Raw genomic sequence first — 27,749 nt, forward strand, 5'->3', positions numbered from 1 at the left:
AGCTCTGAGTGCACAGGAGGCAAGGCTGCCTGGTTTACCACAAGATGAGAATGTGTACAATTGCTTTCTTTTCTGTCCTGTGTTTATTCTTAGGCAGAACTTGGTAGTATTCACATTGGCTGACATGGAAAACCTCCCTTTCTGGCAACTGCAGCTTTAATTTTCAGTATATCAAGATATCAAGTATCTTAAGTATGTTAAGAGAGGCTGGGGATCCCTTGTACATGGAGATATCTGTGTCCACTCTTGAAGCCTCCACAGAGGAAGTGACTTCACCACAAGAACAGGCTATCTGTATTTAGTATTTTATACTGAAATAGTAAAGCTTGTCTTCAGCCAGGCTGCAGGAAGAGCACAGTGGAGAAAGTAGGCGTGTTGCACATGAGTGTTTCAGGTTTGGTGCAGTAACATTCTACAGTAATTTTCATGGTCAAATGCAGAAGATATGGCTTCACCTCGGCCTCAGGTTAAACTGAGATGATAGATGTGCCTTCCATGAGAAATCCTGCTCCCCACACAGGCTCCTGATTGCCAATCCTGAATCCATTGCCATTTATCAAACACAGAAGGCAACAATAACTTCAAAGCTCATTTTCATAGAGGAGCTGCAACATTAAGTGAAAGTAAACTGCTGTAAACAGTTACCAGAAACTGAACGTGTCAGACTGGTTTCTGCACATTTTATTCTAACAAACTTCCTTTGTGGTGTTTTGGTCCACTTATGAAAAAATTAGAAAACTTCAAAAGCAAACAATAAGCAAGTTTACTTGTGTTTTTCTTGCCTGATATGTGGTCACAATATACAATATTTTATGTAAGGAAAACACGCAGTAGTCACAGTACTTTTCAAGTCATTTTTATTAACAACAATATGGATTCAACTTTGTCAAGAATTTACAATTAACATTGTAATGTACTGGCTAATGTTGCACTGTCAGTGGAAGCAGCCATCCTGCTTTCTAAGCCTGCTATGAAACTTTCTTTTTGTCTTTCAAAGAAGTCAAAAATGCTTCCAATAGCAGATGACATTGGATATATCTGGAATTGTCCTGTATGTGGCCACAGCTGAATGAATGGCCACATCTGCATCCAGATGAATGGACAGGAAAATATTACATGCTTCCACTGACGTTGCAGGAGACAAGTCTTATTTCAAAAACAAATTAATCATTTTAGACAGTGACAGCACTTTGTGTGATGTTGTAATCCATTTGAATAAAGTCAATTAACACACTTGGGGAAAAAAAAAAAAGTGAAGCAGAAATACCTGGGACAAATTCTTTTCCGTATTTCATTCAAACCTAGTGAATCCAAAAGGATTGCATGACATATGAGTCAGGATAATAGTTGGCCCAGAGAGGCAAGTTCCTTTCTGGTACAGGTGGTTCAGTTCCTGTAAGGTCAGTGGAACTTAATCAGTGAGTCTGATTATCCCAACGGAGGCTGAGCTTCACCCAGCTGGGCAGTGAATTCATTGAAGTCAGTGAAGCCATCCAAGGATGAATTTAGCCTCGGGTGTTTAAACCCCTTTTTTCTCCATTCCTTCGCTGTTATATTTTCTTTTCCTGCTTATTCCTATTTTCTGAATATTCTGATTTTCTCTGTGCTTTTAAAAAATGTCCCTTCTTTCCTTTTTATATCAGTACTTTGTGCGTTATTTTTTATATAGTCAATGTGACAAGGGTAAATTCAGCTAAGTATTAGTTTCCTCAGGAAATAACTGGAATATTACCATTTTCACTTCAAACAGATGCCCAACAAAATCAGGATTTGAATCTGAGTTCCCAATTCAAGAAAAATTCTTGAATTTCATAGAATGAATGAATTCCATAGAATTTTTGCTTGAGTAAGGATTGCAGGTCCCAATCCAGAAATACTACTGTACATCAGATGTTCTACTATACATCAGCAATTCAGCATGATTTGACTTATCACAGAAAAGCAGGTGAATTACTCATCACCATACTATAATGAGAGCAGTCAATCTAAGTAGGAGAATCTCAAAAACATACGGAACAACTGTGGGCACTGTAAATAAAAGTGTATGATCTTTGCAATCTTGAACCCTAGGCTACAACATCATATTCATATTTAAATAAAAAGTATAGATCATATAAGCCAGGAGCAAATACAATTTTTTTAACAAATAATAGTCATTGAAACCATTCTTTTCAGCTCTCTCTTCATTCAGGTAGAAGAACATGCTGACCAGAAAACAGTTTAGATCAAGCTGAAGTCCTGAAGCTCTTACTTGATTTCAACCTCTCTCTTCAAACAATTCTCAAGTGGATTGTAAGTCAGAAAAAAAATAAAATTCTTTGTCCTGACTCATGAACAATTCTTATTGGTTGTCATGAGCTGGACTTTAATAAGGAGCTCAGGACAAGACTTGAAAAGCCAGACAGGCCCTTCTTTTGTGAAATCAATGAATGATTGTCAGTCATGACACTGTCTTTTAAAGAGAGAGCATAGAAACTCCTCATGAGGAAATAAGAGTAAAGCTTATAAAAATCCAAACAAACAGTTCTTCCTCTTTAAAATTTCATATATTCACTACTCTTTCTATTTTCTATCAATATTATGTTAAAAAACCTTATATGATAAGAACTTGCATCTACAAAAATAATAATAATGGTGAGCATAAAAGAAAAAAATTAGAATTTTAAACCTTAATTTGAAAAGATACGATCTTCTGGATTTATCAGTACTTTGTAAAGACATTAATATTTTCATACATAATTTATAGAACTCATTCTTTTGTGCACAAAATTGTATTAAATAAATTAACTTAAAGTTAGTAGGACTCAAGCATCTCATTTAAGGCAAAAATACCAAGTTTCTGTGAGATAAATTATCAGCAAACCCCAAGGCCCTGTTTCTGTGCGGAATCGGGACAGGCAGGGCCATTGTTCAGTTCTCCCATCCACGCCTTCTGGGTGCAATGGGGGTGCAAGCACCTGCTCCTGCAGGTGAAGGTGGAAGAGTGGTGTCCAATTCACGATGCCTTGGTTTTTCAGTCTTGTCAAGGAAGGGAAGGGAGATTCACTATGGACACACAGTTGCCATGTGCCCAATCGCTTGCTCCTTAACTGAACCTAACTACACATTTGTGCTTAGGTCAGCAGGAGGCTTCATGTGAAAGGCAAGAAAGGCACCATAAACAGGAAAAAGGAAAAAAAAAATAGCCTAAAAAAAACAATTCTAAATTTTTATATTTTCAATATTTTAAACTTATATATCTGTCTGGATAAACTGCAGACATTCAAATAAGTTAATAGTTAAGTGAACTGAGATGTGGAAAAAAATGTATTTATCCTCACAAAATTGCTGTTGTAATCAGGCTTCGGTATGGTCAGATTGCACATAAAAGAAAACAGGAAAGGCTGAATGTGGTGAATTATATGGCAAATCAGTGGTGCGGAAATTGTGCTTCAAGGTGTCTTTCAGGATTTAACAACTGAAGTTTGCTCCGGCAACAGCCATGGAACACAGTGTACCATCCATGGACCCCATATAATGACACAATATATACACTCTACAGTTTGCATGTACTTTCACATAATAAAGTTGTCATGTAACATCCAGGAATACTTCTGTAAAGCAAATGGAAGCAGAAGTTACAATGGTTTCATAGTAAACAGATCAGCTCCTTCACAATACAATCTACAGCATTTAGCCACGATTAAGACTGGAGTGATGCTTTTGATGTACATAGCAAGTTCCCAGCGGGTCTGGGCCTTGAGAAAACACTGCCCTGAGTGAGCTGGCAATGGCACACCCAAACATTCAGTATTCCTGCTGCTAGAGGGAAGCTGAGCCCAGGCTGGGTTGTGTACAAGCCTGTGGTGCAGGTGGGGTGTAAATCTGGCAGGAGGCAACACACAGAAACCTCATTCAGCTGGGAAGAGTGAAAGCCCATTTAGGCTCTGCAAGGGTTCCCCCAGTGGCAAAGCCTTGCTGGGGATGTGCAGGCAGGCACTAGCACTGTTTCTGCACCTCAGCAGAAGTGAAGTGTAGGCTAGAGCAAGAAAAAAAAGAGGATGTATCAGGCAGGAATGCTCAGTTTTATGTAGGTTTTGAATTTGAAAATTTGGGTTTTAGCAGGAAGAAGTCTTAGAGTCCTGTGTTGGAAAGTTCACAAGAAATGACTGTAGTTGGGACACAGTGTTGAGCTATAAGAGTGGGGCCATTTTCCCTCTCTCCTCTTCCCCTTTTATTAAAAAAGCAATAAGCCCTCGTCTTCTTTAATTTTTTTAGTTAAGGTGATTTTCTCTACTTCTATTTCTATTTCTGATTGCCTGCATGGCTCTTTTTTTTTTTTTTTTTTGATTTTTTAAATAATGCATAGTATCTATGAAAAAAAAAAAGTAACTTTTTCCTTCTTTACCTTTCTTGTTTTATTTTCTGGGATGATTTCCCTTCCTGCCTACCTAAATCCATATTATCATTTATTTATTTTCCTATTGATTGTGTAGTATTTCTCCCTCCTGTTCTGTACTCTTTAGTTTTAATCTGTATTTCAGTTCTTCATCTTCCCTTCTTGCCCAGCCTTATGAAAATGCTGTCATAGTATCAGGTTGGGACTGCAAAGAAAATTGCCAAAATTTTCACAAGAAGGAAATATTGCTTCTACCGTAAAGGCAGCACCTGCTTCCTTCCTCACCTACTGCTGCCAAAATGGTACAGATTCACAAGTCAGCTTCTCAGTGAGACTGGAAGAAGGAGAGATTCCTTTGAATTTTCAGTGCAGTCACCCACATTATCCACTTCTAAGGCCAGACTCAATCTTTAAAATACAATTCTTTTATAACAAAACAGTTCTTGTTATAAAGAACAATGTGACAGTGGTGTGTCAGATACTTCTGCCACAGCACTAGATCACCAAAAATCAGATATTAACATACTGTTCTTCAAAGCTAAAAATAACTGATTACTGATGAGTTAATGTGTGTATCTTGCAATAGGCAGCCATTTCTAACCCCATGTTACTCATTTCCTTGGTACCTTGCTAGCAGCTGTAGATAATCTTTTTGTTGTAAACATAAACTATCATCTAAACCAGGACATTATATATATATATTTAATTAGTTCAGAAGCAAAGTGCTTTAAACCTTAAGATTTTTACTTCTGCCCCGTAGAAACAGCACAAGGTCTAAATGCTCAAATTTTTGTTTTTTGATACATCCTGCAGCATTAGCTTAGGAGTAGGCAACTCATTATTTAAACCTACTGTACCACATGAAAGGCTGCTGTACTGTAGGTGTAAATTTGGATGTTAGCCATTGCTTAGACATGCATTTTCATGCAACTAAGAAATATGGGCTCATTCAACTGCTTTGCAGATTCGTCCTGATTTTTGTGATTTTATCTTTTTAAAAAGGCTTTCAAAACAGTTCATGCTATGATATGTATGACTAGAGGAATGACCCAGCCAGTGAAGAAAGCCAGAAGTTATTTAAGTTTGACATGGAGCAGATTGAGTGCTTCTGTACCATCCCCTGGCTTGCAGATGTTTTGAGATGATCTTGATATTCCAGTCCTTAGAGAGTCAGCAGAGAGAGTTGTTTCCACTAATGGGCGCGAGATGGCTTCAGCAGTCTCTGTCCCTGCCTCTGTCTCCAACTCTTCATCCGTTATAAATAATTTTGACTCCCTCCATTTGGAGTATACATCTTGGCTACCTCTGGAACCACTGGAGTCACTGCCAGCAATCTGTATATTCAGTTCTTCTGTTGACTGTATAAGGTTTTGTACAGATAAAGATTTTCCTAAATCCATTTGCACCACAGGTTTAACTGAGAGCAAAGGTTCCCCTTCTGTATCCAGACTTTTTCTCCATGTGAGATCCTTTGTCGCACTGGGCTGTGCAACTTGTCCGTTATCCTTTGATGCAACAAGGCAAGCGGTGACATTAGAAATATTTTCCTGTGTGGTTACAGGAATAATGTGAATGGGCTCAGGCCTATTGACATGCTTCATCGATGAGAAAGGTGGTATTTGTAATGTTGTCGGAGTTGCTGGCTTACTTGTCTGGTTTATTTGGTTTGATGTATTATTAACCGTTGCAGGTCCATCATTTGGCACTTGTGTTGCTTGACTATGCATAGCTGGACTAAAAGCATAGTAAGCCTGAGTGCTAAATTCATTTGGTGTCAGTATAAGCTGTAGGCCACGAGGCAGATTGGCACTAGCTGATCTGGATACGCATCCACTAAGTTGTGCAGAATTAGACAAATCTTTGCTGTCTGATGGACTTTGATAATCAGAAGTCTGCTCACACTCGAAAGCTGGCATTTGAAATGAAGCCAAAGTGAGCGCAGATGCAGATCCTTTTCGCAAAACTTGTTGATAAATATCTAATAGACAGTCCAGTTTTGACTCAATGGATTGTACCTATATGAGAGGAAAAGGTCAACGTTAGTGCCAAATACTAATTTAAAATATCTGGAACCCAAGCAAAGGGAAAATGTAACTGCTGAAGAGAAAAATGGAAGTAGCTTGATGTATACTATTGAGCCTTGAAAAAGAATATCAGAAGCCATGTACATTTTTCATAAGCAATCTGAATAAAGGGGAGAAAAGGTTACGGTAATGCAATTCCTATAATTTTTATTTCAATGTAGAAATTAAGCAGGTGTTAGGAAAAAAAATAAATTACCTGTTCAGCTTTTGAAACTGGCAATAAAACACAGGAAAAGCATGAGCAATAAAGCAAGACAAAGTAACACAGATGGTCACTCTACCTGTTTCTCCACTTTGACAACCCGCCCTAACATGCTGACATCATCAGTTGTCTCATGCTCTGCAGGATTCTTTTCTCTGCTTCTTTTATCTGCTGTGATTTGTCCTTTCCCGAGAATTTGGTCAACACTGAAAGAGAAACCAACAGCTGTTGCCAATCCTGGAACTGGCATAGATATGGAAGTGTTTGCTATATTTATGAGTTAAAAATCACAGTACTTCAGGAAAGCACTCAAGGAAGAAGACAAACATAATTTTATTAATTAAGGGGGGAAAAAAGGAGTGATTTTTGAGCACATTAGACTACTTTTCTTTTTTGTTGGCACTAACCAGGAGTCAGAACTTAGCCATCATCTGGGAAAGCCAGGGCTAGACTTACTGAAAGGGGGAAGGAGGAGGTGGCGTGATATTATGGAGAAACAGACATACCAGTGCCACTCCCAGCTCCCCCATCCTAACAACATCCACTCCTGGGAGAGTTGTCAGTTTGAAGCAGGAATCCCTAATCTTCCCTGATAATGATAAATACGATGTCGTGTTGTTTGGGTTTGTTTTTTTTAATTACTATTTCTGGCAATCTCTAACATAAAACCCACATATATACTACACTATCAGTAGTTCTCAATTTCTTTTATGTGAAAATAAGAAGTATGGGATGGGAAAGAGGCAGTTCTCAATGTCTTCCTCACCCTTTTGACTAAAGTCCTTGTTTGCAAATGGACTTTACAGATAAAGGATTACCTTTTCTACCGTTCAGACTTCCATTTTCTGAGAAGAAATTTGGATACTTTTTTTTTGTTTGTTTTTTCCCACCATTCAATTTCTGGCTCAGCTGTGTTCACAGGAAGAGAGGCTACGTAGCACAGAAATGTTAAACTTTGCCAATATACTTAATGCAGTGAATAACATTAGATGCTTATGCAGAGTGTAACTAATTCTTTCCTTACCGTGACTGAAGACTCTTAATCCTGCATAACATGTCTAGATGACCTGCTGAATACTGTTCAATGACATCTTTGACATCATATGGGCGAAGTGTTTCCTTAAACTTTCTCTTTGCAACATGAAACTTCATAATTCTGTGGGGGAAAAACATTTTATAGGTTAATTTTCAACAGCTGTGGAACCATAGGTATAGATCACTGACAATACTTGATAGCTCATTTTTAAATGGAAGGTATTTTCAATGCAGCTTGTGCAAGTAAACTTTCACATTTTTTTTTTTAAGTACAAATGTGCTGTAGCTATGTCTCTGAATTGTTTGAGAGATTAGATAACACCATTTTAAAGATTGCAGACCACATTTAGTATATCGGTATATACCTGTTTGACTTTTTTGTGCTAGGTATTTGATATTAAATGTACCGAAGTACACACCTGACTTAAACCTGGGATTAGTTTCACTGACTTGAGTGAGGTACCATGTCAGCTACATTTGTGCATAAGATACTTCTATTCTTGTTACAGGAAAGATTTCTTTAATGAATCCATTACACAAACTTAAATAACAAGTATTCTTGTCTGGTGTTCATTTTAAGTTCCTTGCTCTGCTCTTTGAGGGAAAAAACCCAAACAACCTAATTAATTTTCCATCAGTTTTTATATTTAAATTATCACTCAGTCCTAAATATTTATTTTCCACTTATTTGGCTGACTTAAGATCAAATTTTGCCAGCTGAAGAGAAGTTTTCGTGTTTGTTCCTACTAGAATTATTGCTTAATTAGCAATCACAAGTTTTTCCTTGAACTTTACTGCAGAATACTAACATTTCAGATAATAGTAAATATCCAAAATTGATGAATGGCATATGTATTTCTATGTGAGTCTTGCACAAGTTTCTGTGATATATGACATGAACATGTGATGTCCCCATAGTAGCTCTTCTTAGAATTGAAAGCTTGATATTAAATCACAAATTTAAACAATAAAAGTGACAAATTTAGAAACTAAATGACAGTGAGATGATTTTCCTGGTCAGCTGGTAGAACCTGAAGTTTTCCTTTGTTTACCTAAGAACTGGGAGAGAAGACAAGTGTTAGCCATTCTGGCCTGTGCTGCAGAGCTTATAAATTCCCATTAGGGCCGAACTGCTGATATTTGCTTTCTATTGCAATTGAAAAATCAGAGACTGTAAATTTTTATCCTATCCCAAATGCTAATATTCATAATAATGTAGCCCTCTGTGTTTATTATATGTATTTAGCAGCTGTAAGACAACAAATCATAATAAAACCCAAAACATGGCATTCACTCTCTGATAAAAATAGATTATTAATGGTTTTTAGTGGAATTTAGAAAAGCCATACTTCATATGAAGTATATATACTTCATACTTCATATTCAGGACAGACATGATAATAGGTATGTAGAGTTGCATTGATATCATATAGTATATAGTGATCCTCTACTGATTTTTGTATCATACATAAATATTCTTACAGATAATGTCAGCCTTTTCTCACAGTACTTAGCTTGTTGGTATCTCCCATTCTGGTAACATTCAGTTAAATATGAGATTGTTTGTCACTGGTATAGAACTATGATTCTGATTATAGAAATTAAAAATGGAAAAGGCCTCTTAGGAGCAGTCCATCAACTTGACACTTCAGGAATGATCTTCATGCACTTTCAAATATATTAGATCATAGGCTTTCCTCTTTTGCATTACCAGCTAGTTCTGCAGACCAATGGCTTTTGGTATCTTCTGTAATCTGGAAACCTGTGAAGCTGTGATGAATCTGGGATGTGGATTTTTTTTATTTTTAGCTGTCAAATTATGCCAAGGTGCTGGTTTATAAGACCCTAACAACGTAATCTTCTGAATCTAGTTCTTTATTGAGGTTACAAAGAATGAATGTAACTAATGCAGCTAACATACAAGACAGGATGCTAGTTTTGTTGTTATTGTTACTACGTTTCAGTGGTCACAATGTTTTACTTCATGTGTTTAATAAAGTGAAAATATGAAACTCTATTAGAAAAGAAGAGCCAGATGATTATTGGCAAATTGAAGACAACTGAATTTACCACAACTGGGTGATTTTACAAGGGAAGAGGCAGAAGACTAATTTATATTAACAACCATAGAAGCTTCTTAATCAGGTAGCACAAAAGTCTTCATTACTACTTTGCAGCTTCATAACACTGTTTTTGCTTATCAAGGCAGTTTGTTCATAATGTTGAGAAGTCAAACAGAATTGAAAGCATCACAGCTGTATCAGTGAGCTGTAACTGTTTCTGGTTTAGGTATTAGCTCTTGCGATTCCATCTTAATTAACTTCAGCACAGTTTGGAACAGACCCGTATTCCTCACTTCTTTTTCTTCAAGTACACAAAATGTTACATAAACTGTGTAAAAAATATTGAACTATTAAAAAACTGTCATTTTGAAAGCCTGCAAGTTAATAAAGAAAAACAATTCTTTCAGTGATGGAGCCTTGCAACTGCTTTGCAGTTATTAAATGTGGTTGAATCTCCATAGTTACTTAGTGTCAGTTTTAAAAACTCAGTTGGCTTCCTAAGTCTCGAAATCATTGTGTAATTAAATTTCTTTACTGTGAAGGTGGTAAGGCTCTGGAACGGATCACCCAGTAGAGTTGTGGATGCCCCATCCCTGTCACTGTTCAAGGCCAGGCTGGATGGGGCTTGGAGTAAGTTGGTCTCAAGACCCAAGCAACCTCGGAGCGACCAAGTGCCATGTGTCCCTGCCCATAGCAGGATGGGTCAGAGCTAGATGGTTGTTACAATCATACAAACCATTGTACGATTCCTTGTGTTTGGACACCCATCCGGATAGATTATGTACAACCACGCAGACTGTGAGCTGCTGTGGGATAAAAACCAAGGGAATAGCAGGTACCCTGTCGGTAGGAAGAGGGGAAAACGAGCCCCAAGTCACGCCGCAGTTCGGAGCGCCAGCCCCGAAGGCGGCCGGGCGGCCAGGGCTGCCTTTCCCAGCCGCACCAGCAGGGGGCGAACAAGGCCCGTCACAGGCCAGTGAAACAGGACCGAGTTCTGCTAAGAATTAGTTTTGTAACTAAATAGATAAATAAAATGTAGCTCATTTCAGTGATACAGCCAGAGAAGAGCGGGGGAAAAAAAAATCGTCGGTTGAAGCAGAACAATATATAAAAGTGCTTTGTCTGAATTAGTACCTAAACCACAGGTCCTACTAATCTTTACTGTACTCTGATAATTCGTGGAAAGTTACAGGTCTGATACCAACTTTTGTCCTATTGACCCATAGCCAAAAGCAGCACCCTTTTCATTTATTTGTTCTCAGATCCAGGATCAGCATTACTCTAAAATTAGTGTCTTCTGTACTTGCATGTTGCATATCTTCCCTGGCATTCACTGCATTTTAATTTGCATTCATGTTGCCCTTTCCAGTATTAAAAGCTGTTTTGATTGTCATTTAGTGCACTTTCCTGAGACTGGCACCAAGTTAGAACATCCCTAATCCTTCGTGCAGCCTTGTCATACTCATGCCATTATTTTCAAAGGTGTGCTTTGTCAGTCTAGTCATTATTTCAGTTAGAAAAAGGGCTCCATTCTACTGGGATTCATGTAGAATTGTACACGGTTACTGCCTTGAATATTAAATGCAGGTAGGTTGTTTTATCCACAGCCAGATGAGGGTCATCACAGGTTATTTGCTTACCTACCACATGAGGAAAGCAGGTGCATAGAGATCTAGCTTTGCTGGTGCCTCTGTCTCTCTACCCTTACCTTGCCTAATATCCCTTCTTCCTGGAAATACTGTATTGTGCAGAAGAGATCAGGATCCAACACAGGGAGTCCAGCAGACAAAGGTGCTTGAGACACAGCTCTACTGCATGTGAAACAAGTGAGTAAAAATGGTCTTCTCCCTCATGTCTCGACCTGACTCATCTCCTAGCAGCCAGAAACATGATTTTCCCCCAGGTACAGTGCTGTCCTAGCCAAAGACATGTGTAAGAGCCTTGCCTTGGCTCTGAAGACCATCTGGCAGAAAATAAACAATGTGTTTGGATTTAAAAGAAAGAGGTGGTCTGAAACTCTACATGGAACAAATTCAAAATGGCTACTAAAAATACACTTTATAGGTGTTGCAGGAACATTGTAAAGACTGAACATAAATGGTAAATTATATTTTCCATCTTTGTCTGTTAAATATGTATGACTGTTCAACTATACAGCTTATCAGCTCTAGAATTCTCAAGTTTCATTACATTTAGCTACAGTTTTTTCTTTTTTTCATTAGCAACAAATGAAAACATATCTTTGCAATCACTAGAGTTAAAGAGAGAAAAGACCTATTAGGTCAGTATGTTCATCTTCCTGCCATTGCAGTTATTTTCTCTTGCATATTTATTTATGCTTCTCAAATCTCATTTTATATTCCACAAATAGTACAGTAATTCCATCATTTCCATGTGGAAAGTATTATTGAAATGAGTGCTTCTTGCTATGGAAAATGATCAGAGATATCACAATATAGGGAAACAAGGTATCCTCATTTTCCTTTTAGTCTCTTTTATACACATTCATCATTGTGAACTAATAGAGCTGGAAAATACAATGCTTTTTGTTAGTCTCCAGGATCTCTGCAGGATATTAGTGGCTTTTTGTTCACAACAAGACTGGGGGTGGTTGAGTAGCGCTGAAGAACCTGCTGGCACACGGACTCAGTGCACTGCTAGCAAGGACTGCTTTGTGCACTGCTCTGATCCCAGCTGGAGGCTGTGGATGGGCAGGACTGGTCCTGGCTGGACCCAAGGCATGCTGTGGTACACACCACGCTTCACCACACTGCCCATCTGTACCCTACTCACCCAACATGGTGCAAATGCATCGAGCAGCTTTTCCTCACTTTCCCTACTCCCTCAGTTGATTTCTGACAGAGAGCTTGTGGAATGAGAGGGGATGGAACAGGCAGCACACAAGATAAAAGGCTCAGTTTAGGGGGCTTTGAGAGCAGATTAACAGCTTGACATGTTACCAGACAGGTTTGCCTGGTGGGTCTTCAGCAGGAGTAGTTGAGAGCCCTGTCTTTTTTGGAAAGGACCAAAATGTTGAGAACTTTTTCAGGAAAGGACTGTTTTCTCCATCCTCTGTTTTGACTATAACAGAAGGAAAATTCTGGAGTTTGTTTACTTAAAAACCTGTTATGAAGAATAAAGTAGTCCTGGAAAAAATATGAGTAAACAAGGTCAAAACTGACACGGTAGACTTTGGAATTACCAAATTGAAAAATTAGAAATAATCCAGTTTTTTTTCTTTTGCTATTACAAGGCTGTCCAACCTGAGATTAGGGAGAAAATTATAGGTTTATTGCACATAAAAAAAACCCCCACCCCAAATATTTTGAGTTCAAAACTGAGAGGACCTACCTCTGTAAACCCACAGGCATTAATTAATTTTGTTAATTTCATTTCCCCCTAAAACAAAGGGGTCATTTGTGTCTATGTAAAACAATTTGTACCCAAATCTAAGCAGGAAAAAATAATTAGTCTCCCTTATAGCAATTTTTCAAGTTGATGTATCAAGAATGGATTCAACTGTCTGTGTTTATATTTGAGTTCTTTTCACAGTGTGTCATAAAACTATGCAAGTGCCTTCTGTCTTCGCCTGCTTCTGTAAACCAGATGCATGAAAGGAAAACCAGCCTTCACCCTCCCCCACTGCCTTTGCAATTCAAAGCTGTTTCTAAAAACAAACTTCAAAATGAGGCACAAAGTTTCCATATAGGCAGATGTTATCATCTTGAAATTCTACAGTTACTATATAGAGTCTCAGATCCTTCTTCAGATGTTTGCATAGATCCCAGTGTAGTCTGGTAACAGATACTCTGAATAATCAGAAAGAGGTGTATCAGCTACCTGATGAACTGAATTATCAGTCTCTTGATTTTGAGAGATTAAAGTATAGCATATACAGAAGTCTCAAGATCATGGCATATTACTGCTTTACAAATGTCAAACAAAGGTAAGTTTCTGAAGCAAGATCCATGTGTTACTTGTAATCTTGCAAAACACTAAAATTTGCAGGGAGATGGGAGAGATTCATGGCTAATTGATGGCAAGTGGAGATTCTTCGTCTCAGCCTCAGTGGTGACATGAGTTGTTTTTCTAGTAGGCCAGTCATGCAGAGCAAATGTTGGAGAGAATATAAAAATTTTATTCTCATCAGTTAAATAGTACATGATTGAAACAATCAAATCTTGCACCTTTGCTCTTCTTATTAGAACATTTCTGTGGATGGTACTGTGGAGAAAATTTCCCAGCTATATCCTTCACATTGGGTTACTTTCCATTTGAACTGATAATGACCAACACCACCAAGCAAAAATGCAGATGATGCATTGAACGATCCAGTGGCCCCTTAGAAAATGAGCTCCATGAATTAAGTATTAAAATGTGTAATGAAGGAATTTGGACAGTATGAAGAAATGGTTGTCCCTTGCCAGGACAAGTGGAAAGGTGCACCTGGAGCCAAGAGTTGTCCAGTCTGTTTAAAATGCAGCATCAGAGAGAAGCATCTTTGACACCTAAGTCAATGGATTATGCTGAGTGTTCCTAATGTGAGCATTTTCCATTTGAGGGAATAGGCTTGCCTTGTGGGTGGGTGTCCACTGTGAAAAAGGGTTCCTGTCACCTGCTGGAACATTGCTAGCAAGAGATGGTTTTCAGCAATGGCATTTGGGTTGCCAGTTGCAGTGGCTGTGGACAAAGGCCTGGTATCTGAATTATCCTGTGAGATCATTTCCAGGCAGATTGGAAAATGGTAGGAAAAGATGTCTGCAAATGATCTATCAAGCTGTTTGTGCTATAGAAAAGTTTTAGAAACAGCCTTACCCACTATCTGTCTTCATTTTACTCAATGGAAAAAGGGAAGGAAATGCAAGTAGCCCATATGTTATCACTGCATGAAATTGTGCGATAAAAAGCTCGAGTTTCTTCTTCCTACAGTGCTGAGAAAACTCAGGCAAGGGTTTCTGTCCAGGAAAACATTGTCTTTCCATAGGTTTTTGCAGAAATTCCTTTTGGCTGCTGTCTGTCTGTCTGCCTACCTTCTTGCACCCAAGAAGGGTGCTGGGCACTGATGTGACTGTGATGCAGAGCCAGTGGGGTGACCCCCAGTGATAACCTGAGGTTTGCTGCCACCAGACAGGGAATGCTTGAGCTCCCCTTGCTTGTTGCTGTACACTTTATGGTGGGGATCATGACTGTCAGGATTTATGCTCCAAAATACTCTTGAAGATAAATAGCCTTGGGAGTCTCGAGAAAGTGAATGACACTTTTAAACTTTCAATTCAGGTAACTTTATAAGTTTCAATGCAGTTTGTTACTTTCTTGGAAAAGGAGACTATTTGTTTTAAATTATTTGGGTTATATTTAGTTTAGTGGATAGTGGTAGGCAAGGCTTTGGACAATTGAATTAATGTAATTATTCTGTTCTTACCAGAAGAAATTTGCAATAAAGATCATATGAAAAGTCTCAGGAATATGGAAATGCAATAAAACCCTACAATGCAATAAAACCTTTTAAAGGAAGTAACTTTTCCAGGCAAGGTGATACATATTCAGTAAAATTACATGAAATTGTAGTTTGGATAACATAAAATAAAATTAAAAACAGCATCCAAACAAAATAATGTTAACTGCATCCATCTTCCTTTCTGTGTCAAATCATGTAACATTTTTAGATATCAAAAAACTGATAATAGAACTGATAAAATGTTTCAACTAAAATAGAAGTATAATATATTAGCATTAGTTATTTAACAAATATAGCCATGTAATAAGTTCAACTAACTATCATTTTATGAAGAGACATGCAATTTATTAGTATCCTAAGTAAAGAAAACTCAGGTGTTTATTCATTCAATATTTTCTACTCACCTGATAGCTCTAATAACAGTTTTAAGAGCAGGGGTGAGATCTTCTACAGACACATCACACTGGCACCCTTTGTCATCATAAACATCATCTGTTCCAAGACTGGTGTCAGCTGCAAAAGGCAAAAGCAGACTAAATAAGACAATTAAAAAAATCTCTTCCTCAGTGTTTTCTAACAGCCTGCACAGTGGTTCTGGAAAAAGAAGAACTATGTATCAAGCATGACAAACCTCCATCAGTTTATGAACTATATGATGCACTTGTGTGTACCTATGCTTGTGTCATAAAATTCCTTGGTAGTCCCGGAGTAAATAGTAAAAATTGGGAAGGAAGAATGCCCTATTATTTTTCAAACTAATTAATAGCTGAATACCAGCATGTTTATTCCTGATGTCCCCTGTTTTTTTATCACATTCTCTGTTTTGTGGGAAAGTGGTGAACTATGAGATGTAATGGCAGAATCAAAAGATGCCAGAATCAAAAGTTGTATTATGACCGTTTTACCACTATGGATCAACCTGACATTGAAGACAAAGGAGAAGGTGCATTTCATTTAATAAGCAGGCTATGGAATGGCCCATCACTTTATTACAGGTGAAAATATACAAAATACTTTTTTACCAAGAATGAATAATTGCCACCTTTAAGCCTCAGAGTCATGTAGGTATTTCAGGCTTCCTTTGCCATAGAAGCTTAAGCCAAGTTCCTGTGTCTATTTACGTGGAAAAAAGTGGATCCTTTATAATTTCCTAAACACCACCTCTGCAGAACTGCCATCTGGGAATTATCTAGAAATCTCAAAAATGTCTCAATACATAAACAAAACAGGTACTGATGCATGAACAAGTGGTTTACAAGCTTAAAATGGAATGCAAATTGAGCAAGAAGGACAGGGTCATGGATGCACATACATCAACTGTGTTTCAAAGGCACGTGAACTACAGGAAAATTCTTTGGAGGAGGTGCTTTTCCTCCCAAATCATCTTTCTTCAACTTCATAAAATCCAAGTGCCCAGAAGAATTTCACTCAAGGTTAGTGTATTTCATCACGTAAGTGTCTCTGCTTCATGAGGAAGAGAGTGTAAAATGAATGACATGAAACAGAGGAAAAAAGATGGGATTAAGTGGCCCTCAGTAAGAGAGTAGATTTCTTCCCAGTCCTAGGTTGCTGCCTCATTCATGCTGTTATTTAAAACAACAGGTTTAATCATTCAGAAACACTTCAAGCAAATAATTTCAGGGGTTTAAATTATAAACAGATTTGAAGCACAGTCAGACACAAATGATTACAGGACATTCTTTCAAATTCCTTTTTCAGGAAGACTGCAAGTTAAAGAAGAAAAATATTATTTGTCAGTCAAAAGAGCCAAAAATGTCATGGTACCTTCTAAATCTAATAGGGATGCCATCTTGGCATAAATAGTTTTCTACTTAGCATCTTCAGGAACTGGTATTGCTGCATTATTTTCTTTACAGATTTAGTGTTCAGTCTTACACTTTTTTTTCTTTTTCTTTTTTTTTTTTTCTTTTTTCAATGAGTCTGGCTAGTTCATTACCTTTGGGAACACATTATTTTTTTGTTACTGTTGCTGAACCAGTATGAGAAACATCTGTAGCTTTTAATAACAGATGAATTCATCTTTGACAGATCAACTTAATAAAGAAAGACGGTTTATAGCCAATATTTAAGTCTACATGAAACAATCAAATGCAACTATTAAAAATTAAGTTTTAAATTGTAAAAGTGAAATTTTCATACAAAACTTTGAAGTCTCTCCTTCCATGCTATTTCTGTAAGTCATGACTACAACAATGCCAGGAATGTTTTTTCCTTGCACTCTTTCATGAGCTTCACTCCTGACTCGGCTTATCTTATTGATAAAATATACATCTCTCCACCCATCCTGCCTCAATAACATTTGGATCCCTGCCCAGAAATGTGACTAGCTAAAATAAACTTTATAATTAGTTTGATAGGTACTACCTAAACCACCATCTCAGGACACGCTAAATATTCCACAGCACTAACTTTCCAGGTGTCACATCTGATCAGCCTCTCCAGTTACCTCTCCCAGTGTGGAAATCTCCCAGCTAATTTATAAGTACCATAGAGCTTTTTATGTTACTGGTATTTCCAGAGACTCTCTAAGGTTTGAATCTATTCAGTTATGCCAGTATAAATTAGGAAAAATACTGCTCAGATCACAAGAGCTATAGCCATCTAAACCCAGTGAAACAGGAGACTCCTACCTGAAAGTTTAAAGCAAACATGTTTCTGTATGGTTGTCTCACGGATACGGTTCCTGGGTCCTTTGCCAAGTACAGTGTCATTAATAAAAGGGCTTCCTTACCCAAGTATATCCCTGCAGAACTTTTTTGAGAACCGTGTGTTACAATTATAGTGTTCCATGTTGCTCCCTTGTGAATAAAAAAACTCTGCAAAATTTTTAGACAGATGTTGGACAATTCTTATAAATTTAAGCCAGCTTTAATAAGAAATGCTGCTCATAATAAATCACCTTTTTTCTTTCTAATATTCCCCTGATATGAATTTTCTTCATTGTGGCAGACACTCAATACCACAGGTCAATAAAGCTTGTGAAAAACTGTAGCCTTGTTTGATTCCTATGGGAAACATAAATGTTTCTTTAGGATACTGAGCAGACCTGGGAAAAAGTTTGGGAAATGCGTAGTAGCAATTTGGAGAAAGAAAATCCAGCTTAAAACACCACTGAAATCAAAGTTCACATTCTTACGAATTTTTCCAGTGGAAGCTCATGTTGTGTACCACATAGTTACGAGGTGAGATGTACTTGTACCCTTTCTGTCCCTCTTGAGTTCACCATTGAGGTCAGGGCTGAGTTGGGGTCAGTTTGGCTGCTTTAGCAGCTCCAGCTGTTCAAACCTCTGCCAGCTCCCAGATGGGGCTAAGCTATGTTCTCCAAGCTGCTATCTGTTCCCAGAGAGAGCCCTTCCTAGGCATTAGTGGGGCAGCTAGACCTGCCAGTGCCAGCTCATGCCTAGTCCTGCTCACATCTTCATCCTTCCCCCCACCCTTTGTGTGTACCTTCTGCTCTCCAGTGGGGTGGCTGTGTATGCTCCAAGTGGGTTCCACAAGGAACTGAGGGCAGCAGCTGCTCTGCATGAGCCTGGCTTCACTGCCAGTCTTTCCTAGGGTTATTCCTGGTCTTTCTCTCCAGGAGCCTCTACCACAAGCTAAACAGGGCTTTCAAGTCTGTTCCTTGGGCAGCTCAGGAATATGGCCTCAATGATACCCAAAATGTCTTTTAATACACATTTAGACAAACCCCTGCATGTATCTTTAAGAAGGGCTGTTAGTCTACTTGACAATGCAGACCCTTTTTAATACCAGCAAATTTAGAATTCAGTATGTGTTTTGATCTTAAACAAATAAAGTGATTATTTCACAATTGATGATGCATCTGCCATTGTCTTATAATCTTTGACATTATTTACTTTGGGCTACTGTCTGGTCTTTGCCATTTTTTAATTTCTTCCTGAACAGTCTTTGATTCAATCACACAGCAAACCAGCAATTACCAAGAAATAGAAGAGGCATGCACAAATCAGTAAAACTGTCTTGATATTTTGCTGTTTTTCACAGTATTAATGCATTTTTAATGCAAATTTTAGTAATTTTTGATCCCTATAAATGAATGGGCAAAAAAAATGAGGCTGTTCTAAAACATTATATGTCACCAACAAAAAAATTTACAAGTTTGTAGCTGCATTTCATATGGCTCTGTGCAAACATTTTTCACAAGGCTTGATTCATTATATCTGTAAATAGTATGTCCTTTCTTAGAAGTGTTTTCTGTTGTTTAATAACATGCTTTGGCATTGGGGAAATTGAAGCTGCTCTGATCACTCTCATAGCTTCTTGCTCGCAGTGTCAATAACATTCAAGTAATTATCTGCCTGTTAAAAAGAATCAAAAAGATTTTTTACTTTGTTTTCTGGGAGCAGCAATATGCTAGCAACAATGATCCAGGATTAATAAGTTTGTGGGCCAACACAATGGATAATCAATCCTATGGAAGTGCTTCTGACATAGTGACTGGTACAGTGATCCCAATATAGACCTTTTGACTCATTTCTTGGAAGCCTTCAGAAGCACTTAGATGGTACTCTGACTGTGCAAGAGGTAGTTAGGGTTCTTCATGTGGATGATATAAATAATTTTGCTGAGGCTGACAACCCATCATGTCATAGAAACCACCTCTGTGGCCCTCCCACTACCAAGAACCAGGCCATGCAAAACCAATAAACATGTCAAAATCTCAATAGATGCCTGAAGTTGATAACCTGCATGTTGCTCATGCTTATTCATGTTACAGCACCATGTTGTGTTGACTTGGCTAAAACCACACTGGTTTGGAAAAATACCTGATTGATTTTGATTGAAATGTATGACTGAAGGTGAAAATTGGATGGTAGCCTAATTTTCACAGGTGCTGAGTTACTTTGAGCCATAGTTTTTAAGTATCATTATCAAAATTGAGAGTTTGAGTTGGGAATGGAAGTCCAAGCAATTAATAATGCATCTCCACAACTTGTTCTCCACCCTATTCAGCAGCCTCATGTGATGCCCTCATCTCTGTACTCATTTTCTGTTTGAGTGGTCAGAAAGAAAATGAGTGGGTAATTCAGTGCATCTAACTTCTGGGAAAATAAATTTGGACATAAATTCAAAGCTTTTTTGGGGGACAGACTGTGCCTGTGGGAGGTGCCAGTGCACAGGTCTGCTGCAGCAGGGGGTCCAGGCAGCTGCTTTATTAAGAGACTCCAAACTGCCTTAGTCTCATGTGGCTACTGAGCTCAGATGAACCCTCTAGCCCAAGAAGCAATGCCAGCAGCTTAATACTCTCATTATTCATTCTTTCAGCCTCCTATGTGACCAAATAGGGCCTCTGTTGTGCTAGTCTATGTAACGCCTAGGGTGTCTGCAAGGTAGGTGCATTTCATGCAGCTTTACCCTTTGAAGTACCTTTCTTCACTGTGAGCATTTACTGTGGTGAGTTAGGGATTTTAACCTATGTTCTCTAAAAAATAGAGATACCCTATACATATCTTGTAATATTTCCACAGATGCTATAATGGATAGAATGCTTCACAAAATCCCAATTACTTTTTCTCCCCCCAAAAATTATTCTACATACAAATGTCTTGATGGTTTATGTTCATGTGACTCATGCAATTTCCCTTTATAGGAATGAAATGTGTCTTAGCCTAGTGCCTTTGTTTAAATATGTTTCATGAAACTTCTCACCTCTTCACAAGTTCTCATTATTTTCCTATTTGTTTCGACACTTCAAAATATAAAATCCCTTCACTACCCCTATAACTGATTTTCTTTCCAATTTGCCTTTGCTTTTAAACATCAACAAGCTGACTCAATATATCACTTTGTTTTACTTTGATTGCTCACTAAGTTCCATAGGAAAAATCAATTGAAGAAAGCAACACTAATTGTGATGGAACAAAATCATACCTAATAATGAGCCCAAAGCTCCCCCAGAACGAGAAAGGCTACAGCCCATGTTTACATGTTTCCCATAGCAGAGGCCAGAAAAGGGAAGCCCAAGGGAGTGAATTATGTATTTATTTCCTTGATCTCTGGAAAAAGAAACCAACAAAAGGAAAGACTTTGTTCTAATCAAGAAAGAAGGTGGAACAAGTACTTCTGTGATTTTCTCTTCACATTAGATACTTATCTATAAAATGACACCAAAATCCCTGCTAGTAGACAACAGTGTTCAAATGGAAAAATTAAGAAAGAGGGAATAAGATTGACAACATCTAAAAATGTTGTTTACAGGGAGTGTTTATGAAATGGTAGCCATTTCCATGCTAGAAAGAAATTTTCAGTAAAGGAAGGAAACTGGTGCCTCCTGTAAGGAGGAGCATTTTTGCACAAGCTTGTAAACTTTGCCTTCTATTCTGCTGGCTGTATCGATGAGGAGTTCAGTAGTCCTATATCAATAGCCCATTCCTTGTCTTTCTTCTGAAACAGACAAAGCATTCCAGATGAGGAGGAGAAGAGGACATCACTGAGAACTGCAGTGCAATGTGAAACAGAGTATCTTAAAGAATATCCCTAACAACATTATATATGTCAAAGCATTTCTGAAAATCCTCTGATTTGGCTAAAATGGAAGAGAGAATTGGTGGAAGGTTTTTTACATATTCTGGGTATAATGATATAGTTTCCCTTCTCTGTAAGTGAATTTTTTTTTTTTTTAAGGTCAGAAACCTAATTTTGATCAGTTATCATATACTGCAAGTAAGTTCCAAATGTCTAAAATTCTAGCATTCCCTCTAACAACTCTCAATTATCTTTAGTTATTATTTAACTTCTCAAAAATTTCTGCACTGTCAATATTTAATGGAACAGCTTCCACTACTTAATTAAAAAGGAATCCTTTTAATTTTGAATGATGATATGGAGGACCAGTAGACTTTCTAAAAACAATTCATTAAATACACAATAATTATGTTGTTCAAAAGACTTATTATAAATACTAGCAAATTAGCCAGCAACTTTAGATGGCCATGTGAGAAAAGTAAAAGAAGGTGACTCTAAATCTATGGCTTTAGCGTATTTTTAGATATATGTTTCTGTTATTTTTTTATATAGCACATCCAGGAAGTAAAATAAATTGCAGATACGTATGATAGTATCTGGAGCTGTAGATTAATGAGCAAAATGTCACACTTAATTGACCGTTTCCCTGCAAGACCTTGTAGCACACATCACTTGTTATATGTCTGATATTCCATAAGGTCCTCAGAGGTTCCATGCCCTGTCATGGACAGGGGCAAGGGTTAGAGGATGACAGCTGTTTTAGATTCAGGTGTCTACAAGATAGTCCTGTATCTTAAAAAGCCATGAAGGATTTCCTTAGTAGTGTTTCACAAAAATAAAACTATTCCTCAAATGTTTCAGATTTGGTGCAAGTGGGTTACATGTGGTTGGGACGTTTTACGAGCATCCTCTCAAAACTAGTTCTTATCTAATTTGTATAGTCTTCACTGCAGATGAGGGTATCTGAAACCCATGCAAATCGTACTTCTGTGTGATGGTCTGCTGCTATTCCTCACAGAGCTAAGATTAATAAACATTCACCTGAGACCACTGAGTCCAGTGAGCAATGGTGCACAGCAAGTTCCTCAAGAGGTATCATAAAGAAAGAGACTAAATTGTGGTCTCGTAGGGCCAGGACTTTGGTTGGAATAAACTAAAGTAATGCCTCAAAACCAGTGGCCTCTACTTATTTACACAAAAATGACTCAGAGCTTAGATCAGAATGCCAGATCTTCCTAGTTAATTACAGTGGCAATGGTAATAAATGAGAGCTCTATCTGCTCTATGGAAGGCAATAACAAGAAAATAAATCTCTTGTCTAGTACGGATTGATATATTGCTAATAAATTTCATTCAAGCTTTGACAACATGCAGCTTCACTTTGAATCAGCAAATTTAAGCTTAGATGTAGAAACAACCCAACTAAGGTCTTCTGCCACATCAAGTGAACCTTATCCAAGGTCAAGCTGTTTATGCTACTGAAAGGACAACTTGTCATTTTTGCAATACATAAATTACACGGTAGCAGCTGAGGACATGGGGGCTGAAATGCACAATTGCATTCTTTCCATGGCTCTTATAATATACTCTACCCTGAGGATTTTGTGCAAGTACTCTGTGGGGAATGAAAGGCTAGAGGTCATGTGAGTGTATAATGTTTGGGGATGGTGCAAGAAATCAAATATTTCCTTAGAGAGTTCTTTTTAATTAATCAAATGAAATATGTTTGTAATATCTCCAGTGCTGAATGCTTTTGATGTTTTATTCAAAAAGCCACACAATGTCTCTAGGTTACAGTAAAGGCACAATAACTCATTCAGAGGCTTAGAAGCATGGGATGGTAGAAAACAAATGTAATAGGGCATTTTTCTCCCTCACAGAAAACTGCACTCACAACATAATATTGGTTCATTAATTCAGCCGTGGTGGTGCAAGACTGGAGCATGATTTAAGCAGAAAAGGTTCTGTTCCTCAGAAAGTAAGGCAAGCAGAAAACAAAACAGGACAGGCACACCATTGTAAAGAAGAGATTTTGTGCAGTAGATCCCAGTGGATGGATACACAACGTACAACAAGGCGCAGGCACAGTCCCTTAAGCAAGGCATGCTATCACCTGTACTGTTTAATAACTAGCACAGACTCTGTCATGGCCCTGCTGGTGGGTATTCTCATGCTCTGGGCACCGCTACCCACAGAAGTTTGGCTGCAGCTTCCCTGTTGTTGTTAAGAGGGACCAAAGGCACACTGCACGAGGAGGCCTTGGGGCCAGAGGTAGCTCCTGGCTCACTTTATGTACAGGTGCAGAGGGGGCCGTGAGTGCCTCCAAGGTCAGACAACACCTTTGCCCATGTGACATAGTACCCCTTTGAGGAAGGCTCTTCCACAAGTCTATACAATCCTTTTTAAGTGTGTGCTTTGTTAAGCTTCACTATTTACCATTTTTGATTGGTGAAAAGTTCCCTTTCATCTGCCTTATCCTAATAATTCCCTTTTAGGCAGGTAACATGGATTGGAAATTCAGTATTCTGGCACCTTTGTTAATTTGTGCAGGGTCCCCTCTTCAATAAGATTTCTGGAAGCTGTGAACCACATGTCACCAGAGGCTGCACATTTAAAATCAGATTATGTAAGTCTTGATATTCACTTTCACTCCCCTGAGCCATTGTTAAATGCCCTAGAAAACATCTCCACTCAGGCCACCAAAGACTTCTCTAACCATCAAACCTCTCTCAGGTTTGGATTCCATTTGCAAATGCACATATGTAACTGAATTAATTACTGCTGTTTTCAGACCCAGTTTGTCAATGGCAATAAATGGTTTATGGGCAGTTTCAGAGGATTGTTACTAACAATAAATAAAGCCATTTGTGCAATGGTTTTGGTCATACTGTTCTAAGACTGCTATGCCAAAATCCTTTTGGGAGATATCTGCGGCTGGCTTAAGTGTTTTATTTGCTGCCAAGAAATTCTCCTCCTATTATTTTAATATGCAGTGGGGGAGTGCTAGAGTGTTTGTTGCTGGGTAGCCTAAGAGGCGAGCTACTACATTTTCAATCAGGTTAGCCTTTTAGTTGCCCCCATGAGATCCTGTCTGGACTAGAAACCTCCCTTTACAGGCCAGTTTCTAATTGCTAATGTTGAGTTTCTCCAGCAGCGTCTTTCTGGTGGTTTTGGCCCAGATTCCATCCATGTCCTTACCAGAACTTAGTCAGCACTGGAAAGTCTCTGTGTTGACAATCTATCTGCCTTAAATCATCCTCGTATGCTAACAATTTTCCTTCCTTTTGGAATCCTCTCCTTATATATTTACCTATTTTCTTTATTTTCACACAGAATTCAGTCCTCTGCCTATGCAGAGCATTTACAACTCCACATCCCATACAGTGAAATATCTTCTGTCTTCTCTTTTGGAAGAGGAATTTCATAGTACAACTATTTTTTTCACTGATACTAAGTTTTGACACTGAGCTGGGTATCCAGCACTATGTTGTCACGGCCCCAAAGATCTTCTGGAATGTAATTTCTTCTCCCACCAAACAACCTACAGAGATGTAGGAATTACCAGAAGGACCAGCCGTTCAAGGGTCCTGTTTTGTGCCCAAGATTTCACCCAGATAAATTTGGCTTCTAGTTTTGGCTTGATGATTGGCCTGCCAAAATAATTAATTATTTGGCTGGGGAATACCTTGAGGAGGAAATGGGAGTATCTGGTAAGCAAGAGATAAGAATAATATGCTGCATATACTGTTTTTTTCACCCAGTGAAAAATGCAAGATGTTCTAAATTAAATACATCATCTTGAGATCTTTTTCACTGAGCTGTCAAATGCAGAAAGCATCAAGCTATGAAGGAAAAGAAAGAAAAAGAAATCAAGGTTAGTAGTGTCTGACTTTTCCTGCAAAAGTTTGGGTAAGGCAGCAGGGAGCTGTCTCTCAGCAGTGAGGACACTGGACATCTCTCTAATCATACTGGTCCTAGAAGTAATTGGATGAGGTCCCAGAATGGAAACTTGGCATTTGCCTAAAGGCTGGAGACAATGGAAGCTGTTCCTTCTGCCACAGATGAGAAATTGGTTGTATCTGTTGGCCCCAGTTCATAAGGGTGGACTAGTAGCTGGAAATCACTGACCAGGAAACAGGCTGTGCTCACCCTGAGGAGCGGGAAGATCTTCAAGGGTTTACGCACAGCAATGAGTGCTCTGTTGTTGTTACTGTCTTTTATCTGCAGATATACCCAAGGTGCTGTTTATGCCACCTTTTCCGTGAGAGGGAAACGATCAGAGGCAGCACGATCTACTTGTGCACATTCTTGTTACTGATGAAAATACGTACAGGACAAAATAGGGGACATGCTGAGGAAATGCTTCTATGATAAATGGGCTGATGAAAAATGAAACAGGTGCTTCAGTGAGGTGCAGACTGCAGAGCTGGGGCAAAAGTGAGACACTGATACTCTGAGAGAGTATCTGCTCAAAAAATTACTTTCTTCTTAGGTCACTTCCAGGCACAGTGTGAGTTACAGGGTTTTAACCTATAAAATTGCTTCTCATGTGGTTTGGGGAAGATACTTGTGCTTTATAAGCGATTATGTAGGAAGTTTAAATTTAGACATGGTAGCTTCAACCACTATGCTGCCTAGAACATTTCTCAGTTCCCATTGTGGCCTTGTCTGAGCCTTACATCAGCGTGAGACCCAGGCTAGGTCACACAGCCCCTGTGATGCCGCTGCCATGGGACATAAGCCAGGGCCTGTGCCCCAGCATGGAGATAGGAGTGGATAGCAGTGGTCAGTGGAGTGGAGCAATCTGGATAGCATCCTGGTAGCTGATACACCACAGCAGCTCACTGTACCACAGACAAATTTGGAATTTGTGCATCTGAGACATCTCCATGGGGGAGAGCTAGCCTGGAATGACCTTAGCAAATACCACTGGTTTGTTTTGGTTGCCCTCCAGGAAATGTTTATTTACCCAGACTTTTCCTGAAGAGATCTGTTGTATAGAACATCCTCACTGAGGGATGGGGCATTGCAGTTCAATGAGTATTTTGCAATCTACATGTTTATGATAATATGTGCTCTTAAAAAGGAAGCGACATCAACATTGCACTTCTGTCTAATTAGTCGTACTACAATTGTTGGATGTAGCATGCATGATTGCCACTGTAGAAAGAGGTTGTACCTTTCCCATTCAGGCTGGGTCACTGCATTCTGTGGAAGTCAACCAGTTTGTTTCCCTTGTTTTTTACATTGAGGATACCATAAGAAAGAACAAAAGATTCATGGATTGGGAAATATGGGAATGAAGAAACCCAAAACAAAATCCACTGGGGCAGCAGTACCCCCAGAGCTATGTGAGTGCACCTTTCAGTGCTGGACCTGTCCCATACAGGGATCTGTATACTGGTCCCATCCTCGTTCTGTCAGGGAGCTGCTGTCACCCAATTTGGTGCTCCTTGGTTAGAGGAGTCACTGACTTTGTTTTGGTGAGCTTCATCAGATGAAGAGCCTTGCCTCGTTAATTTAATGCCAAATTAGACTTCAGCTGGGGAATGGATCAGCATAGGAGGCAGCCTGAGGGAAAGGCTAGGCTGCCTGCTGGAGGTTGAACAAGCCATTTTCACCAAGACTCACCTCTTTACATTTTAGGAGTGCTTCCTACATCCAAAATACCCTATAGAAAGCAATACATAAAAGCAGTAACACTAGTTTTGTTTGCTTAATCTACCTGCCTTATAAAGCCAGATACAACCCCATAAAACTCAAAGTATCCAGTAGCGTATCTTGCTGGGACTCCTCTGCCTGAGGGAGCCAGTTCTGCACAAGCTGTGCTCTCAGCTGGCAAAGGCACAGACAGTGCTGGCTGTGCTGTGTGGACCACCAGCAAGAGGCAGCAGCTGAGCTCAGTAGTGCGAGAGGGGCCATGACAGAGGAGCTGCAGCAGCCAGGTCCCTGGGATGCTCGTAGTCCACTGTGACTTTACATAGTGACCCCTTTTTCCACTAGTTACTCTTGATGCACCACA

The 27,749-nt window shown here is 38.8% G+C and overlaps 1 protein-coding gene across 1 annotated transcript in view; it reads right to left on the reverse strand.

Moving 5' to 3' along the window:
• Positions 1-840: 840 nt before the first annotated feature.
• Positions 841-27,749, reverse strand: part of KCNQ5 (potassium voltage-gated channel subfamily Q member 5) — a gene marked incomplete at its 5' end in the record, with an annotated part of 280,876 nt that continues 253,967 nt past the window's right edge. Inside the window, 4 exons of the mRNA XM_033512930.1 lie at positions 841-6,393; positions 6,744-6,870; positions 7,689-7,820; positions 15,625-15,733. Of these exons, the coding sequence (XP_033368821.1) occupies positions 5,452-6,393; positions 6,744-6,870; positions 7,689-7,820; positions 15,625-15,733 (1,310 nt within the window). The remainder of the gene's footprint in view (positions 6,394-6,743; positions 6,871-7,688; positions 7,821-15,624; positions 15,734-27,749) is intronic.

The sequence above is a fragment of the Parus major genome, chromosome 3, assembly GCF_001522545.3.
Source record: "Parus major isolate Abel chromosome 3, Parus_major1.1, whole genome shotgun sequence".
Lineage (NCBI taxonomy): Eukaryota > Metazoa > Chordata > Aves > Passeriformes > Paridae > Parus > Parus major.